Genomic DNA, 17,425 nt, shown 5'->3' with positions numbered 1-17,425 from the left:
CAGTATTACAGTCACACAGTTTTGGTCCTTGGCCCTGATCCATTGTGATTGAGACACTCTAGTTCTGAACGTTTCAACATTTGATCCCACCGTCGTTTGTTAATGATGTATTTTTATGTTGAAAGTTTTATGGAATCCCTGGACTGATTTTATGTATAATGCATTTGCAAAAATGTCTAAAAACCTGTTTTCGCTTTGTCATTATGGGGTTTTCTGTGTAGATTGATGAGGAAAATGTTTTATTTAATGCATTTTAGAATAAGGCTGTAATGTAATAAAATGTGTAAAAAGTGAAGGGGTCTGAATACCTTTCTGAATGTGCTGTATAGTATAATACCAGTATTTTATTGTTGTTCATTTAATGTCCTGTTTCTGTGCATCTCTACTCAGAAAACAGCAGTGGATGGGAAACGACAAGAGATTATTGTCCTGGACTCCAAACGGAGCAATGCCATCAACATCGGGCTGACCGTCCTCCCCCCTCCCCGCACCATCAAGACAGCCATCCTCAACTTCGACGAGTACGCTTTGAACAAGGAGGGGATCGAGGTAAGCTGCATGTGACATGGTATATTGAAATGATTGGGCTATTATTATTATATATCCTAGTCGTTATCGATGTGTATCTCTAGCAAAGTCACCGTAGCCATTATCTCTTGAGTGTGAAACTGTGATGTCTAGTAATCTCAATGAAAGCATGTTGGAAAAGCATGTGTCTGTACAGTCAATACTGAAAACACTGCTTATTTACTTTAAGTCCAAAATAAACTTGGTTTCACTTAAAACCTGCACACAAAAAATACATATGTTTCCAATGTATTTCCACAACCAACTTTTCACTCCAAAAAACTTTATTTTTTCAATGAGTTGGGACTGGCTGTGGTCAGTGTGGACATGACATGTGGTTTCTCAGCTGGAAGCCTGGAATCTTAGCTTATCTCATATAATTCATTATTGGTACGTACCATTAAAAGTTAGCTACACATGCATATTTTAAGATGGTTTTCTAACCATAATATAGACCTTTGGAGGACTTCAGATGGTGTAAATAATGATTAACGTTGCATCTCCTGTCTTATATAATCTGCTGTACTCTTCCATCTTTTCCATGGGAACGTTCTTATTTAGAGGAGAGGAGCAGTGTAATGTACTGCTCCACCTTCTACGTCTATTTCTCACAGACAGACAGCAGCAGAAAGGTAGAACATTCAGATGTCTGACAAGGTTGGAGGCCAAGGAAGGAATTATTATTTTTCCAATAGCAAATATGTTCGTTGATAATAAAAAATAACTGGAAAATTAGAAACATTCCGTCTCTCCCACCACTCATCTCTATCTCCATCCCTCCCTTTCCTCTTCTCCTTCAACTCCCCTTTCCTCTCCCATCTCTATCTCCATCCCTCCCTTTCCTCTTCTTCTTCAACTCCCCTTTCCTCTCCCATCTCTATCTCCATCCCTCCCTTTCCTCTTCTCCTTCAACTCCCCCTTTCCTCTCCCATCTCTATCTCCATCCCTCCCTTTCCTCTTCTCCTTCAACTCCCCTTTCCTCTCCCATCTCTATCTCCATCCCTCCCTTTCCTCTTCTCCTTCAACTCCCCCTTTCCTCTCCCATCTCTATCTCCATCCCTCCCTTTCCTCTTCTCCTTCAACTCCCCCTTTCCTCTCCCATCTCTATCTCCATCCCTCCCTTTCCTCTTCTCCTTCAACTCCCCCTTCCTCTCCCATCTCTATCTCCATCCCTCCCTTTCCTCTTCTCCTTCAACTCCCCCTTTCCTCTCCCATCTCTATCTCCATCCCTCCCTTTCCTCTCCTCCTTCAACTCCCCCTTTCCTCTCCCATCTCTATCTCCATCCCTCCCTTTCCTCTTCTCCTTCAACTCCCCCTTTCCTCTCCCATCTCTATCTCCATCCCTCCCTTTCCTCTTCTCCTTCAACTCCCCTTTCCTCTCCCATCTCTATCTCCATCCCTCCCTTTCCTCTTCTCCTTCAACTCCCCCTTTCCTCTCCCATCTCTATCTCCATCCCTCCCTTTCCTCTTCTCCTTCAACTCCCCCTTTCCTCTCCCATCTCTATCTCCATCCCTCCCTTTCCTCTTCTCCTTCAACTCCCCTTTCCTCTCCCATCTCTATCTCCATCCCTCCCTTTCCTCTTCTCCTTCAACTCCCCCTTTCCTCTCCCATCTCTATCTCCATCCCTCCCTTTCCTCTTCTCCTTCAACTCCCCTTTCCTCTCCCATCTCTATCTCATCCCTCCCTTTCCTCTTCTCCTTCAACTCCCCTTTCCTCTCCCATCTCCACGTCCAGCCTCCCTTTCTTCTCCTCCTTCAAATCCCCCTTTCCTCTTCTCCTTCAACTCCCCCTTTCCTCTCCCATCTCTATCTCCATCCCTCCCTTTCCTCTCCTCCTTCAACTCCCCCTTTCCTCTTCTCCTTCAACTCCCCCTTTCCTCTCCCATCTCCACGTCCAGCCTCCCTTTCTTCTTCTCCTTCAACTCCCCCTTTCCTCTCCTCCTTCAACTCCCCCTTTCCTCTCCCATCTCCACGTCCAGCCTCCCTTTCTTCTCCTCCTTCAAATCCCCCTTTCCTCTTCTCCTTCAACTCCCCTTTCCTCTTCTCCTTCAACTCCCCTTTCCTCTCCTCCTTCAACTCCCCCTTTCCTCTTCTCCTTCAACTCCCCTTTCCTCTCCTCCTTCAACTCCCCCTTTCCTCTCCTCCTTCAACTCCCCCTTTCCTCTCCTCCTTCAACTCCCCTTTCCTCTCCCATCTCCACGTCCAGCCTCCCTTTCTTCTCCTCCTTCAACTCCCCTTTCCTCTCCTCCTTCAACTCCCCTTTCCTCTTCTCCTTCAACTCCCCCTTTCCTCTCCCATCTCCACGTCCAGCCTCCCTTTCTTCTCCTCCTTCAACTCCCCTTTCCTCTTCTCCTTCAACTCCCTCTTTCCTCTCCCATCTCCATGTCCAGCCTCCCTTTCTTCTCCTCCTTCAACTCCCCCTTTCCTCTTCTCCTTCAACTCCCCTTTCCTCTCCTCCTTCAACTCCCCTTTCCTCTCCTCCTTCAACTCCCCTTTCTTCTCCTCCTTCAACTCCCCCTTTCTTCTTCTCCTTCAACTCCCCCTTTCCTCCCCTCCTTCAACTCCCCCCCTTTCTTCTCCTCCTTCAACTCCCCCTTTCCTCTTCTCCTTCAACTCCCCCTTTCCTCTCCTCCTTCAACTCCCCTTTCTTCTCCTCCTTCAACTCCCCCTTTCCTCTCCTCCTTCAACTCCCCTTTCCTCTCCTCCTTCAACTCCCCCTTTCCTCTCCTCCTTCAACTCCCCTTTCCTCTCCTCCTTCAACTCCCCCTTTCCTCTCCTCCTTCAACTCCCCCTTTCCTCTCCTCCTTCAACTCCCCTTTCCTCTCCTCCTTCAACTCCCCTTTTCCTCTTCTCCTTCAACTCCCCCTTTCCTCTCCCATCTCCACGTCCAGCCTCCCTTTCTTCTCCTCCTTCAACTCCCCCTTTCCTCTTCTCCTTCAACTCCCTCTTTCCTCTCCCATCTCCATGTCCAGCCTCCCTTTCTTCTCCTCCTTCAACTCCCCCTTTCCTCTTCTCCTTCAACTCCCCCTTTCCTCTCCTCCTTCAACTCCCCCTTTCTTCTCCTCCTTCAACTCCCCTTTCTTCTCCTCCTTCAACTCCCCTTTCCTCTCCTCCTTCAACTCCCCCTTTCTTCTCCTCCTTCAACTCCCCTTTTCCTCTTCTCCTTCAACTCCCCCTTTCCTCTCTTCCTTCAACTCCCCCTTTCTTCTCCTCCTTCAACTCCCCCTTTCCTCTTCTCCTTCAACTCCCCCTTTCTTCTCCTCCTTCAACTCCCCTTTCCTCTTCTCCTTCAACTCCCCCTTTCCTCTCCCATCTCCACGTCCAGCCTCCCTTTCTTCTCCTCCTTCAAATCCCCCTTTCCTCTTCTCCTTCAACTTCCCCTTTCCTCTTCTCCTTCAACTCCCCCTTTCCTCTCCTCCTTCAACTCCCCTTTCTTCTCCTCCTTCAACTCCCCCTTTCTTCTCCTCCTTCAACTCCCCCTTTCCTCTCCTCCTTCAACTCCACCTTTCCTCTCCTCCTTCAAATCCCTCCTTTCCTCTCCTCCTTCAACTCTGGTCCAGCCTCTCCAACCTAATGTGTGTGTCTGTGTATCTGAGGGGTTGGTACAGCAGCAGACACATTTATGTCTCGTATGGATTCATGAAGTCTTCTTCTTGTCCTCCTTTCCTAGAAAATCCTGACGATGATCCCGACGGAGGAGGAGAAGCAGAGAATCCAGGATGCTCAGCTGGTGAACCCTGACGTCCCCCTGGGATCAGCAGAGCAGTTCCTCCTCACCCTGTCCTCCATCACGGAGCTGTCCGCCCGGCTGCAGCTCTGGGCCTTCAAGATGGACTACGAGGTCACAGAGAAGGTCAGAGCACCACCAGCTTTCTGTCATCCCTGCTCCAATTCCTATAAATGGAGTCATGTGCTTCCTCACACTTCCTACGTGTACACCATCATCATCATCGTCAGATTGTGCAAAAAGAGAGAACTGTGAATATGGATTGGCTTGTCGTAGTTCACATACCAAGGTGTCGTAGTTAAGGAAATAGGTGTCGTAGTTCAGGAAATAGATGTTGATTTCCATATAGCACCTGACTCCTCTATGGCTCCTCCTTATTGTTGAACGTACGGGTTCAACGAGGAACAACATGATTATTCCTGGATGTTGTTTCTAGTTGCAGTCTTAAAGTAATAATCTGGTGACAGACGGTTACCATCTGTCCAACACACACGCAGAGAATCATCTTACAGTAACTAGAGAAATAGTCCCAAACAAATCACTTTAACATTTAACCTTCAAATAAATCTCTGACATTTAACAATCATAAAGTATTCTCAGCTGGTTCCTGTAATGACTAGCTTCAGTTTAAAAGGCCGTATTTGATGTGTGTGCCACTCTCTCTCCCTCTCCCCTCTCTCTCTCTCTCTCTCTCTCTCTCTCTCTCTCTCTCTCTCTCTCTCTCTCTCTCTCTCTCTCCCTCTGTTTTACAGGAAGTGGCAGAGCCTCTGCAGGACCTTAAGGAAGGGATGGACCAACTGGAGAAGAACAAGACGCTGCGTTACATCCTGTCCACGCTGCTGGCTATAGGCAACTTCCTTAACGGATCCAACGTGAGTAACATTACAGAAGTCTGGCCTGGGGCTGGAGGAAGACAAGAGATGAGCTCTCTCTCTCCCGCTCTCTCTCTCTCTCTCTCTCTCCCCTCTCCCCTCTCCCCTCTCCCCTCTCCCTCTCCCCTCCCCTCTCTCTCTCTCACCCTCTCCCTCTCCTCCCTCTCCTCTCTCTCTCTCTCTCTCCCCTCTCCCTCTCTCTCTCTCCCTCTCTCTTTCTCTCTCTCTCTCTCTTTCTTTCTCTTTCTCCCTCTCCTCCTTCTCTCCCTCCTTCCCTCTGTGCCCCCTGCTAAGCACTGCCATATTGACTTGGCAAAGACAACAGTGTGCACTATGTTTGTAGAGGAATGTGCTGTATGCTGTCCGTCTGTCTGTCTGTGCACCAGACACTAGCTAGCCCACTACAGCAGTGTATCTGAAAAGGGAAGGCCTCTGCTCAGCGATGCACCCAACCTGACGCTGTCTGTCTATTGGAATGAAAGAGAGGCATAAAGAGAGAAAGGGAGACAGAGAGGGTATGAGTGTGTGTGTGTTTGCCTGCGTGTGTGCATGCCGTGCTTGTGTGTCTCAAAGGTTTAGGATATGAGAGCCAAACATGCAAGTCAGAAAACATGAGGCATCAAGCAAGTAGTTCAGCTAAATAATGTCTGTGTTTATATTTGACGGTAAACCATTTAAAATGGGCAACGGAACAAAGCAACCCTAGTTAGGATGATGTCTTTCTGGAGATGTTTTTTATTCTCCTTTTTAGGTAGTGTGTGTGTGTGTGTGTGTGTGTGTGTGTTTAGGTAGCTCTGCTCTTGCTAACTAACAATTGGTAGGTCTGCAGTTGATTGTGGTTTGTGATAATCACTGACTAATGAAGCTGAATTACTGGTTGACCACTCGATAGAAACCCTTTCTCTTTGTACAAGATCTCGCTGTCCAACATAAAAAATACCGATGTTCTGTAATCTTGTTGTGGTGCATATTGGTGACTCATGCTAAAGCGGAAATTTACTGCAATTTGGGCCTCATTTGGGCCTCATTTTGGGAGTCTGATGTTAATAGCATAGACTTGTGTCTGTTGTAGTTACATAATGGGTGTGCTTCTTTTGTGTGTGTGTGTGTGTGTGTGCGTGCGTGCGTGTTTATGTATCCAGGCGAAGGGCTTTGAGCTGGGTTACCTGGAGAAGGTTCCGGAGGTAAAGGACACGGTTCATAAGCAGTCTCTACTGCACCATGCCTGTTCCATTGTGGTGGAGAAGTTTCCAGACAGCTCAGACCTGTACTCTGAGATAGGAGCCATCACCCGCTCGGCTAAGGTACGCCTGCGATTGCCTTAGTATAAAGGACTCATGGAAATTATATTTATCCTTGTAATCCATTTCTTGCTATCAAGCAAAACCTATAGCTAGATTCAATCTGATCACCCCATTTCGACTATGTACCTTTTTGCAATGTTTCTGTGGAGACCACATTCACGGTATTTTATTTTTTTATTTTACCTTTATTTAACCAGGCAAGTCAGTTAAGAACAAATTCTTATTTTCAATGACGGCCTAGGAACAGCGGGTTAACTGCCTGTTCAGGGGCAGAACGGTAAATGCTGCATATGTGGGCTCAATCGGAAATGACCTTTAAATTGATGTTGCGCTACAACACGATGCTCTGCAGTCTGGATTGAACCTAGGCCCTAATCAATAATGATTGTCAGAAATCATTTGATGTCCATGTAAGCAGCTTTAGGTGTTACTCATTAATTACGACGGTTGCTTGTATCAGATCCAAAATGCCATCTCCTGCCATTGTGTAGCTTGAGCAAGGCATTAAGTCTAACCTCTAAACTCATCCAGGGGCAACACATTTCCTGTCAACAACGGACAATAAAGTAAACTTCTTCTCTGCCACCTTGTTTCTCAGGTGGACTTCGACCAGCTCCAAGACAACCTGAGCCAGATGGAGCGACGCTGCAAAGCATCGTGGGACCACCTCAAGGTCATCGCCAAGCACGAGATGAAGCCTGTGCTCAAACAGAAGATGTCTGACTTCCTAAAGGACTGTGCAGAGAGAATCATCATCTTGAAGATAGTCCATCGGAGAATTATCAACCGGTATGATTATAGTGAAGGGTCTTCTGATGCATTCTTTTACCTCGTTGAAATACCATCCAACGTAGCTGTTTCTCCAGAGAGAGATAACGGTGTGATATCTGACGCCATCTGTTTCTCCAGAGAGAGATAACGGTGTGATATCTGACACTATCTGTTTCTCCAGAGAGAGATAACGGTGTGATATCTGACGCCATCTGTTTCTCCAGAGAGAGATAACGGTGTGATATCTGACACTATCTGTTTCTCCAGAGAGAGATAACGGTGTGATATCTGACGACGTCTGTTTCTCCAGAGAGAGATAACGGTGTGATATCTGACGCCATCTGTTTCTCCAGAGAGAGATAACAGTGTGATATCTGACACCATCTGTTTCTCCAGAGAGAGATAACAGTGTGATATCTGACACTATCTGTTTCTCCAGAGAGAGATAACGGTGTGATATCTGACACTATCTGTTTCTCCAGAGAGAGATAACAGTGTGATATCTGACACTATCTGTTTCTCCAGAGAGAGATAACAGTGTGATATCTGACGCCATCTGTTTCTCCAGAGAGAGATAACAGTGTTATATCTGACACTATCTGTTTCTCCAGAGAGAGATAACGGTGTGATATCTGACGCCATCTGTTTCTCCAGAGAGAGATAACGGTGTGATATCTGACGCCGTAAACTACAATGTGATGCCATCATGTTTTTCTCTCTACGTGTTGCAGGTTCCATGCCTTCCTGTTGTTCCTGGGCCATCCAGCATACGCTGTGCGGGAGGTCAGCATCCACCGCTTCAGTAAGATCCTCAGTGAGTTTGCCCTGGAGTACCGGACCACACGGGAACGCGTCCTGCAACAGAAACAGAAGAGGGCCAACCACAGAGAGAGGAACAAGACCAGAGGAAAGATGATCACAGATGTGAGTGTTGTTGTTCACTTAACAGGCCTGCTCATGGGAAGTGGCTCAAATGGTGCCCTACTCCCTATATAGTGGACTACCTTTGACCAGGGCTCTGCTAAAAAATGGTGTACTATAAAGGGAATAGGGTAGCATTTGGGACGCAGACCTTGTATATTTAAGCACTTTTAGTCTCTTGCCCCATCTGGTCTATTTTTCCTTTGTAGGCTTCTCCTGTCTTCTCCTGTGTTCTCCTGTCTTCTCCTGTGTTCTTATGTATTCTCCTGTCTTCTCCTGTTTTCTCCTGTGTTCTCCTGTCTTCTCCTGTCTTCTCCTGTGTTATCCTGTATTATCTTGTCTTCTCCTGTGTTCTCCTGTGTTCCCCTGTATTCTCTTGTCTTCTCCTGTGTCCTCCTGTATTATCTTGTCTTCTCCTGTGTTCTCCTGTGTTCCCCTGTATTCTCTTGTCTTCTCCTGTGTTCTCCTGTATTATCTTGTCTTCTCCTGTGTTCTCCTGTGTTCCCCTGTATTCTCTTGTCTTCTCCTGTATTCTCCTGTCTTCTCCTGTATTCTCCTGTATTCTCTTGTCTTCTCCGGTGTTCTTATGTCTTCTCTTGTCTTTTCCTGTGTTCTCTTCACCTGAGACTCTCTCAATTTCTTTCTTGAACTTCCTCATTGTCATCCTCAGGATTTCATACCCACCTGCTCACTCTCCAAACACGTGGCCACTGGTCACCTCAGACAACGCATTCATTTCCAATGACATCAGCATAGTTTCACACATCCAGTACAGTGATTGGTTACTGTAACAGTAATCAGTGATCTGTTTACTATGTATCCTATTCTAAAACAGCAGAACTGATCCCCTCTCCCCATACTCCTGCTCCTCCTCCTTCTACCCATCCTCCTCCTCCTGCTCCTCTTCCTCTGCCCCCTCCACCTGCTCCTCCTCCTACTCCCCCTCCTCCCTGTGTGATGATGAAACTCCCTCCAGCCCAGAGGGGCCTGCAGCCTGCTGTAGGAGGGAGATGGAGCAGCACTCCAGGGCCTGTTGTCCTTGGTAGGGTTCACCTCCAGTTCAAGAGCACCCTAATTCAATCACTGTGTGAAATATTCCAACCTTTGGATGTCCCTGTAGGAGAAATAACTATCCCCACAGCGTGATCACGCTGCTCTCACAGGGAGGAGGGGAGCACAGTTGTGTGGTCGTCACACCCAATGGTCAATTTGTGGACCGTACAAAGGACAAGACGTGTGTTAATAGTCGACCAGCGTTTTTAGATAACGTCATTTACAGAATAGAACATTCCTCATTCTTCCTTTGTCAGAGGTCATATTTCTGCTCTTTCTGTTTGACTATGGCGCCTCCAGCACATCTCATAACATCTCCTTTTCTGTCTTCCTCTTCATTTCATCTTCTTCCCTTTCCTCTGTAGAGTGAGGATGAAGAGGATGGTGAGGTATGGGTGTGTGTGTGTGTGTGTGTGTGAACAGGTGCATGTGTGTGTGTTATTTTTCCTGTGGTAGTAATGTCTCTAACCTTTAACCAAAAGCCAGAATTCTTCATCACGATCAAGTTGACATATTTCTCTCAGGTTGTGTGTCCGCTGTATTTCTTGCTGTGATTTTGAATGCAGCCACCTGTACAACCAACATTGCTGCCAAATCCTTGTTGTTATTGAGTTGTTATTGATTCCGACTAGAATGTAACTCTACTAACTGTATCATTTAAAAAAACATCTACTAGATGTAGTATTTATAGTCTTTACAGTATTTACTGAATACTAGAGGTGCCTCCAAAATTGTACTCTATTCTAGTGCATTGTATAGGGAATAGGGTGCTATTTGGGATGCAGACTAGGTATTGACAGTATGTTTAGAGGATCCAGCTACAGTAGTAGTTATCAGACTAGGTATTGACAGTATGTTTAGAGGAACCAGCTACAGTAGTAGTTATCAGACTAGGTATTGACAGTATGTTTAGAGGAACCAGCTACAGTAGTAGTTATCAGACTAGGTATTGACAGTATGTTTAGAGGAACCAGCTACAGTAGTAGTTATCAGACTAGGTATTGACAGTATGTTTAGAGGAACCAGCTACAGTAGTAGTTATCAGACTAGGTATTGACAGTATGTTTAGAGGAACCAGCTACAGTAGTAGTTATCAGACTAGGTATTGACAGTATGTTTAGAGGAACCAGCTACAGTAGTAGTTATCAGACTAGGTATTGACAGTATGTTTAGAGGAACCAGCTACAGTAGTAGTTATCAGACTAGGTATTGACAGTATGTTTAGAGGAACCAGTAGTTATCAGACTAGGTATTGACAGTATGTTTAGAGGAACCAGTAGTTATCAGACTAGGTATTGACAGTGTGTTTAGAGGAACCAGCTACAGTAGTAGTTATCAGACTAGGTATTGACAGTGTGTTTAGAGGAACCAGCTACAGTTGTAGTTATCAGACTAGGTATTGACAGTGTGTTTAGAGGAACCAGCTACAGTAGTAGTTATCAGACTAGGTATTGACAGTGTGTTTAGAGGAACCAGCTACAGTAGTAGTTATCAGACTAGGTATTGACAGTGTGTTTAGAGGAACCAGTAGTTATCAGACTAGGTATTGACAGTGTGTTTAGAGGAACCAGTAGTTATCAGACTAGGTATTGACAGTGTGTTTAGAGGAACCAGCTACAGTAGTAGTTATCAGACTAGGTATTGACAGTATGTTTAGAGGAACCAGTAGTTATCAGACTAGGTATTGACAGTATGTTTAGAGGAACCAGCTACAGTAGTAGTTATCAGACTAGGTATTGACAGTATGTTTAGAGGAACCAGCTACAGTAGTAGTTATCAGACTAGGTATTGACAGTATGTTTAGAGGAACCAGCTACAGTAGTAGTTATCAGACTAGGTATTGACAGTATGTTTAGAGGAACCAGTAGTTATCAGACTAGGTATTGACAGTATGTTTAGAGGAACCAGTAGTTATCAGACTAGGTATTGACAGTGTGTTTAGAGGAACCAGCTACAGTAGTAGTTATCAGACTAGGTAGAATAATACAGATCCAGGAGATACATCTCAGATGGATAGTAAAACAAGGACATTTCAGACAAGGCTTACGGGTTAGAAATAGGGGTTTGAGGTTAGGTTAAGGTTTAGGGTTAGGGAAAATAGGATAAGGCTATGGAAGTTCTGTTCACTGCAAGTCTACAGACAAGGGAAGCAGGGTAGGCCAAACTCAAACCAGACCCCAGGGGGTCAGAATCCACAGACAAGCACATCCTGATAGAACCTAATCCTAGGTAGTAGACCTCATGAGAACCAGAGATTCATCTCTTAAATGCCACCCTATTCCTTATATAGTATAGTATAGTATAGTGTAGTTCTTTTGACCAGAGTAATGGTCTAAAATAGTGCACTATAAAAGGAATGGGGTTCCATTTGGGATGAAGCCTCACTCTGCTGACCAGGATCAGCTTACACAGCTCTGTTTGTTCTATAATGGAACCAAGATGGCCATCAACAGGGAAGAAATCAGAAGGTTTCAATACAGATGGTTAGGTTTTACTTCACTGTATGTGATGTAAAGGTTCATAAGACGGTCGTCACATAGTGCTGATAACTTAGGTCTAAGTAATGTTAACTTATGACTAATAAGTTATGACAAAGACCTGTGGTGAATGTTTTTTTGACAGTGTGTTTTTGTGGGGGGTGGGAGGTGTTGTTGGTTTGTTTGTTTGTTGTTTGTTACAGATACTAAATAAATATGGCTTCTGTTTGTGGGATACCATTTTTAAAAGTGCATGCAGCATCTGACCATTTATATTTAATATATAGCTCCCATGCTGTTGGTCAGGAGACTGTGAAGAACTGTGATTAACCCAGAATGGATTTGTATGTCGTTGTTTTCTAGATGTCTTCTAATTGAGAGCTCTTAATGGTGCCAGAGCATGATGTCTAATTGAGTGCTCTTAATGGTGCCAGAGCATGATGTCTAATTGAGTGCTCTTAATGGTGCCAGAGCATGATGACTAATTGAACCATTTTCATAGATAGATTTAGGAAGTTTCATCTCTAACCAGCTCTCCTCTCCTAATCCACCCCACAGGATGGAAAGTTTGGCGGTAGCGCCCCGGGGCCTGTAAGCCAGGAGGGCGTGCTGACGCAGGGTCTGCAGTACGCAGAGGATGCAGCGGAGCATGAGAACATGAAGGCAGTGCTGAAGAGCAGCTTGCAGGGCTGCAGTGACAGTGGAGCGTCCACCGTGCCAGGCCTACGTACACGCACCAGAGCCAGCAGGCCAGGTCAGTCTGACAGACCACCACCTTCACACAACTCCTGGCAAAAAGGGAAACTTCTGGACTTTTTTTACAACGGCCAGCTCTACTACACCTGAGGTTGATTCTGTCTGTCCTTCTCTTCTCTCCTTTTCTCCTTCTCTTCTCTCCTTGTCTTCTCTCCTTCTCTTCTCTCCTTTTCTCCTTCTCTTCTCTCCTTTTCTCCTTCTCTTCTCTGCTTGTCTTCTCTCCTTCTCTTCTCTCCTTTTCTCCTTCTCTTCTCTCCTTGTCTTCTCTCCTTCTCTTCTCTCCTTTTCTCCTTCTCTTCTCTCCTTCTCTCCTTGTCTTCTCTACTTCTCTTCTTGTTTTCTCTCCTTCTCTTCTCTCCTTGTCTTCTCTCGTTCTCGTCTCTCCTTCTCTCCTTCTGTTCTCTCCTTCTCTTTCTCTCCTTGTCTTCTCTACTTCTCTTCTTGTTTTCTCTCCTTCTCTTCTCTCCTTGTCTTCTCTCGTTTTTGTCTCTCCTCTCCTTCTGTTCTCTCCTTGTCTTCTCTCCTTGTCTTTTCTCCTTGTCTTCTCTTCTCTCCTTCTCTCCTTGTCTTCTCTCCTAGGCCGTGTGGGTCCTTGGGGCTCATCAGTGATTGAAGACCCACCTAATTGCACAGAGACAGACGCTGCAGATGAGATCATGGAGCGCATCGTCAGGTCAGCCACTCAGGGGCCCAGGACACGGACAGAGCCTCGCGAGAGGAAGAGGTCCAGAGCCAACCGCAAGTCACGTGAGTCAGAGGGCTTTTTTTTACAGTAACAAAATATTTGAAGTAAGAGTTGCCTTTGTTTGACATCAGATTTGCAACTTTTCTTTTTACAGTATCCTTACATTAGCTTTGGATGTGGTGTGGCCAAAGGTTTAACTGCCCTTGACATCTGATTGTGGACTTTCTGTCAGTGTTAATGCACACTATCTTATTTTCCAGCATCACCTGAGTGATACAGTTCAACAACACAGTGCTACAGTAAATACATCCAGTTCTATATAAACCTCTTCATGTCTCTCTCTTTCTGTCTCTCTCTCTCTCTCTCTCCCTGCCCTCTTCCTCTCTACAGTGAGAAGAACACTGAAAAGCGGTCTGACGCCAGAGGAGGCCAATGCCTTGGGGTTGTCCAGTGGTTCAGAGATGGCTGTGTGACAGGAAGAGAAGTAGAGCTGGATCCGGCAGCACAGCACACACAGACACCTGGGAAACCCTCTTACCGCCCGCCCTTCACTGACCCCTGACCTCTAACCCCTGCTCATCCAGCCAGCCAGTCAACCGCTGCACCATAGCTTCGCTTGGTCTTTCCCCTGGTTCAGCTTTATGATGACTGTAGCTCACCTTCCTGTCTGTGGTTTGTGCAGGTAGCTGGTTAAGATGGTAAACAATGTTCAGGAAGAGACCATGAGGAATATGGTCCTCATCCAGGATAATAGATGGTTTTCAGTGGAACAAAGTGGTATTGGTATAGGGGCAGTTAAAGGGGTTCAGTGATCCAGCTGACTCAGCTCCATACACACACACTCAGGTAAAGGTCAGCATCCAAACCACTACACTATGCTGCTGTGCCGACTTGAGTGTTTCTTAATGGTGTTGTTCCAATCAGTTGTTTCTCCTAACCTTTGAATATGAGGCTGAGGCCTTTGAGGAACAGCTCACATCCCAACTGTAAGTCTTAATCACTTGATGAAGCCCACAGTGACCACATGACTAGTGGTGAATCTCAGTTGTATTTCCTTGATTCCTTGTGTCTTCTATCCTCACCTGTCTACACAAGGCTTTGGAGGACTAGATCTGAGGTTCGTCCTCCCTAACCTTTTCCTCAATTGAGATTCACCCTATGACTGAAAGATACAAACTGAGACTTTCCTACACAGAAGACATTTAGCCTCAGGACTTCTAAAGGGAGGGACATGCGAGTGCTTGAATCACTGTGGACTTGTGTCTGAACCAAAAAGGCCTCGGAGTTGAATAGTAAAGAAGTTATCATTGACGCTAAAGAAGTTAGCATTGATGCTAAATATGTTAGCATTGATGCTAAATAAGTTAGCATTGATGTTAAAGACGTTAGCATTGATGTTATCTATCCCCACTTATGATGAGCATGTGTGTTGGGCTTGGTGTCAGATAGTATTTTTAGTTTGAACAATTTTTGTTTAGATAAAAAATGTCTGTGTCCACAGGCTGTTTTGTTCTACTATACTACTGTGGTAGTTTTGTGGGTTTTAAAATACTTTAATGCGTGAGAAAAAGGTGCTCAGAGAAGGAATATTTGCACTGGATGTAGAAGTTGGATATTTAGAGGAAAGGAAGGGGAAATCCTTGACACACACTGATGTACCAATCAGATATCAGATGAATGAAATAATCCCCCAGACAGAACCAATAATGAAACAGTAGCACAACTGATTATACACTCTAATTTCAGAGGAAAAGTGAACAGATTCCTTTGACTTTTGCAAACTAAAATGTTTCCAATTTTGCATGTTGTTGATTCAGTTGGATTTTATACAGATGGAACAAACTGGAATTCCAAGAGGAGACCATGATGTGTTAAGAGGGAAGGTATCATTTACTACATACAATTGAATTACTGGTTTCCACTTTTAAAAAACACATAGCATATCAGAGTCATCAACTTTGGTGAGAACAGTCTGTGAGCTGACAAGTGTACAGAAGGGACGATGCTACTGGGTCCAGACAGACTGACGTCTGTCAATCACGCGTAGCGAATGTTACAGCTTTAACCTATAGGCCTGCCTACAACATACATGTTCCAGCTTTAGCCTATAGACCTGCCTAGTACCTACAATTACACACGTGTTGCATGCATGACACCAGTGTTACGCAAGCTCCTGCTGTTGTTCGCTGCAAAGCCTTCTTCTATGGTTGAGACATACTTATTGTGGAGTGCTAGAACTGACAGGGAGATACATTTACACTAGTTACATGTACATACTCTCTCTTTACTCTCTGTGTCAAAGAGTTAGGCAACATTTAAGAATTGTTTAAAAAGTATGAGATTAATAATTGGTTATTATAGAAAAATGATATGAGCTTCAACTGAATGAGTGCCTTTTATAGACAAGTCTATTTATTCAGTAATGTTCAGGGAGATATTTGTTACAGAAAATGTTACTGTGTGTAATGAAAGGACTTCCTCCTTAGGTCAATTCAACAGCTGTGACTTCCTGTTTTCATTCTTTCCTAGATTAATACATTTCAGTACTATGTTCCATGGCTTTATGTCTTGGAAACAGTTCTCCTCTTCCATTTGCGCATTGCAGTTTTATTTCGAATCACAACTAAACTAGGGTTATAGCTAATTGTCTAATGACAATATTTCCATTTTAGCAGTTTTGTCACAAAAAAATGTTCTATAAAAAGATATGAGTTGTTTCCATTTGCCTTAATGTAGAATTAGGGCATATAGTATATCTTAACGTTCCTACACTGTTGACTTTTATTGAGGTGTAGTGGTTACAGTCAGCTAGATAGCTAGTTTTTTAAAGTGCATAATTCCAGTTTACATTTGGAATTGTGTAGAGAGTTGTATGATGATTCTACACAGTCACAAACATTCACTGTGATGGAAACAGCCATTGTCGACTAAACATGAAAGAATATATGCTTGCAGCAACACAAGCCACAACAAAACAGTCACACACCTGCAAGTATATGTCTTTCTCATGGAGAACTTACAATTTGGTATGAAACTATCCAGCACCTTATACACCATTTGTAGCATGCGTCTTTCATTGAGGAAAACCAGAACATTAACAGTGAGAAAGTATATTCTTTCAGCCTTTTTCTCAGATGGTCATTTTGAGTATTGTAACTCTGAGTACATGTAAAATAATGGGGGAAGAATGCTGTAAAATGATGTAAATGTCACAACGATGTGTTTTATGTCTTTCACTTGTTGGTATTTTGTATAGAATAGTGTATTCTAGGTTAAACAAAGCAGTGTTATTCTATGGAAATTGTAATTTAAGTGAAAACCAAACCATGCAGGTTTAAAACAATGTCTACAGATGTGGCGTGTCACGTTATGTTATGGATAAAGGGAGATTCATTTGATTTGAATGCTCAGAGGCTTAGCATTTGTTATGTTTTATTGTTTTTCCTCTGCACATGACTTGAAACACATTAGGATAAACGGAGTGGTCGATAACCACCTAGGACTGGATTCAATCTGTATCGCTGAAGTTCAGCGTTTTAGCGTGATTGAAAATGTTCCTGCATTAGCATAGACTGCATTCATGGTCAACACTGCATATGTCGGCTCCATCTGAAACAATCTGTAACGCTTCAGCCCCTAGTACTCCTATGGAACCTTCAGCAGCCTTTCATTACATTGCACTCAATAAAACATGGAGTGTGTCCCAAATGGCACCCTCTTCCCTATAGAGTGCACTACTTCTTCTTCTTTTTTTTTTACCAGGACCCATAGAGTCCAAAAGTAGTGCACTGTGTAGGGAATAGGGTGCCATTTGGGATGCACCCCATGTTTTCTGTGATTGGCTATATTATCTCCTTCTCCCCCACTGCTGTACTGTAAGTCAGTGTGGGACTTGGACACAAGCACATCCAGACTCAGTGAGCTTTTCTTGCGTCTTCGCCCCTCTAACAACAACTGTATGTATGAACATCTGGCAATAAAAGATCTCTTAAGAAACATTCAGAGACACTGTGTGAATTCTGTTGTGTGAGGGGGAAAAAACATCTGATTCTTTGTTAAATGTGTTCTGGTAATAATCCCAGAGCAACTATTAGTAGTCTGGACCTTTACTGTATCTGATGGAAGTATACTGAATTCATGTCCATCATTTACACTCCTGTCAATGATGTTGCACCTGGAACCCTGTTCCCCTGGTTGCACTGTAGCCTAGAGTTGTCTACACTACATGTGACCAACCTAAAAGTACTTGTTACATTTTGAATGCTTAGCAGGACAGGAAAATGGTCCAATTC

The 17,425-nt window shown here is 44.4% G+C and overlaps 1 protein-coding gene across 1 annotated transcript in view; it reads left to right on the top strand.

Moving 5' to 3' along the window:
* The window catches only part of LOC135570176 (FH1/FH2 domain-containing protein 3-like), a 38,573-nt gene extending 21,442 nt beyond the window's left edge, over window positions 1-17,131 (top strand). The window contains 10 exon segments of the mRNA XM_065016271.1: window positions 391-549; window positions 4,238-4,420; window positions 5,047-5,166; window positions 6,309-6,470; window positions 7,069-7,259; window positions 7,973-8,165; window positions 9,581-9,604; window positions 12,251-12,446; window positions 13,028-13,195; window positions 13,524-17,131. Coding sequence (XP_064872343.1) covers window positions 391-549; window positions 4,238-4,420; window positions 5,047-5,166; window positions 6,309-6,470; window positions 7,069-7,259; window positions 7,973-8,165; window positions 9,581-9,604; window positions 12,251-12,446; window positions 13,028-13,195; window positions 13,524-13,606 — 1,479 coding nt within the window. The 3' untranslated portion in view covers window positions 13,607-17,131.
* Window positions 17,132-17,425: the final 294 nt, after the last annotated feature.

This window comes from Oncorhynchus nerka, unplaced genomic scaffold (assembly GCF_034236695.1).
Source record: "Oncorhynchus nerka isolate Pitt River unplaced genomic scaffold, Oner_Uvic_2.0 unplaced_scaffold_1059, whole genome shotgun sequence".
Lineage (NCBI taxonomy): Eukaryota > Metazoa > Chordata > Actinopteri > Salmoniformes > Salmonidae > Oncorhynchus > Oncorhynchus nerka.
Note: the sequence above shows the minus strand (reverse complement) of the source record. Positions and strands in the feature narration are given on the sequence as shown.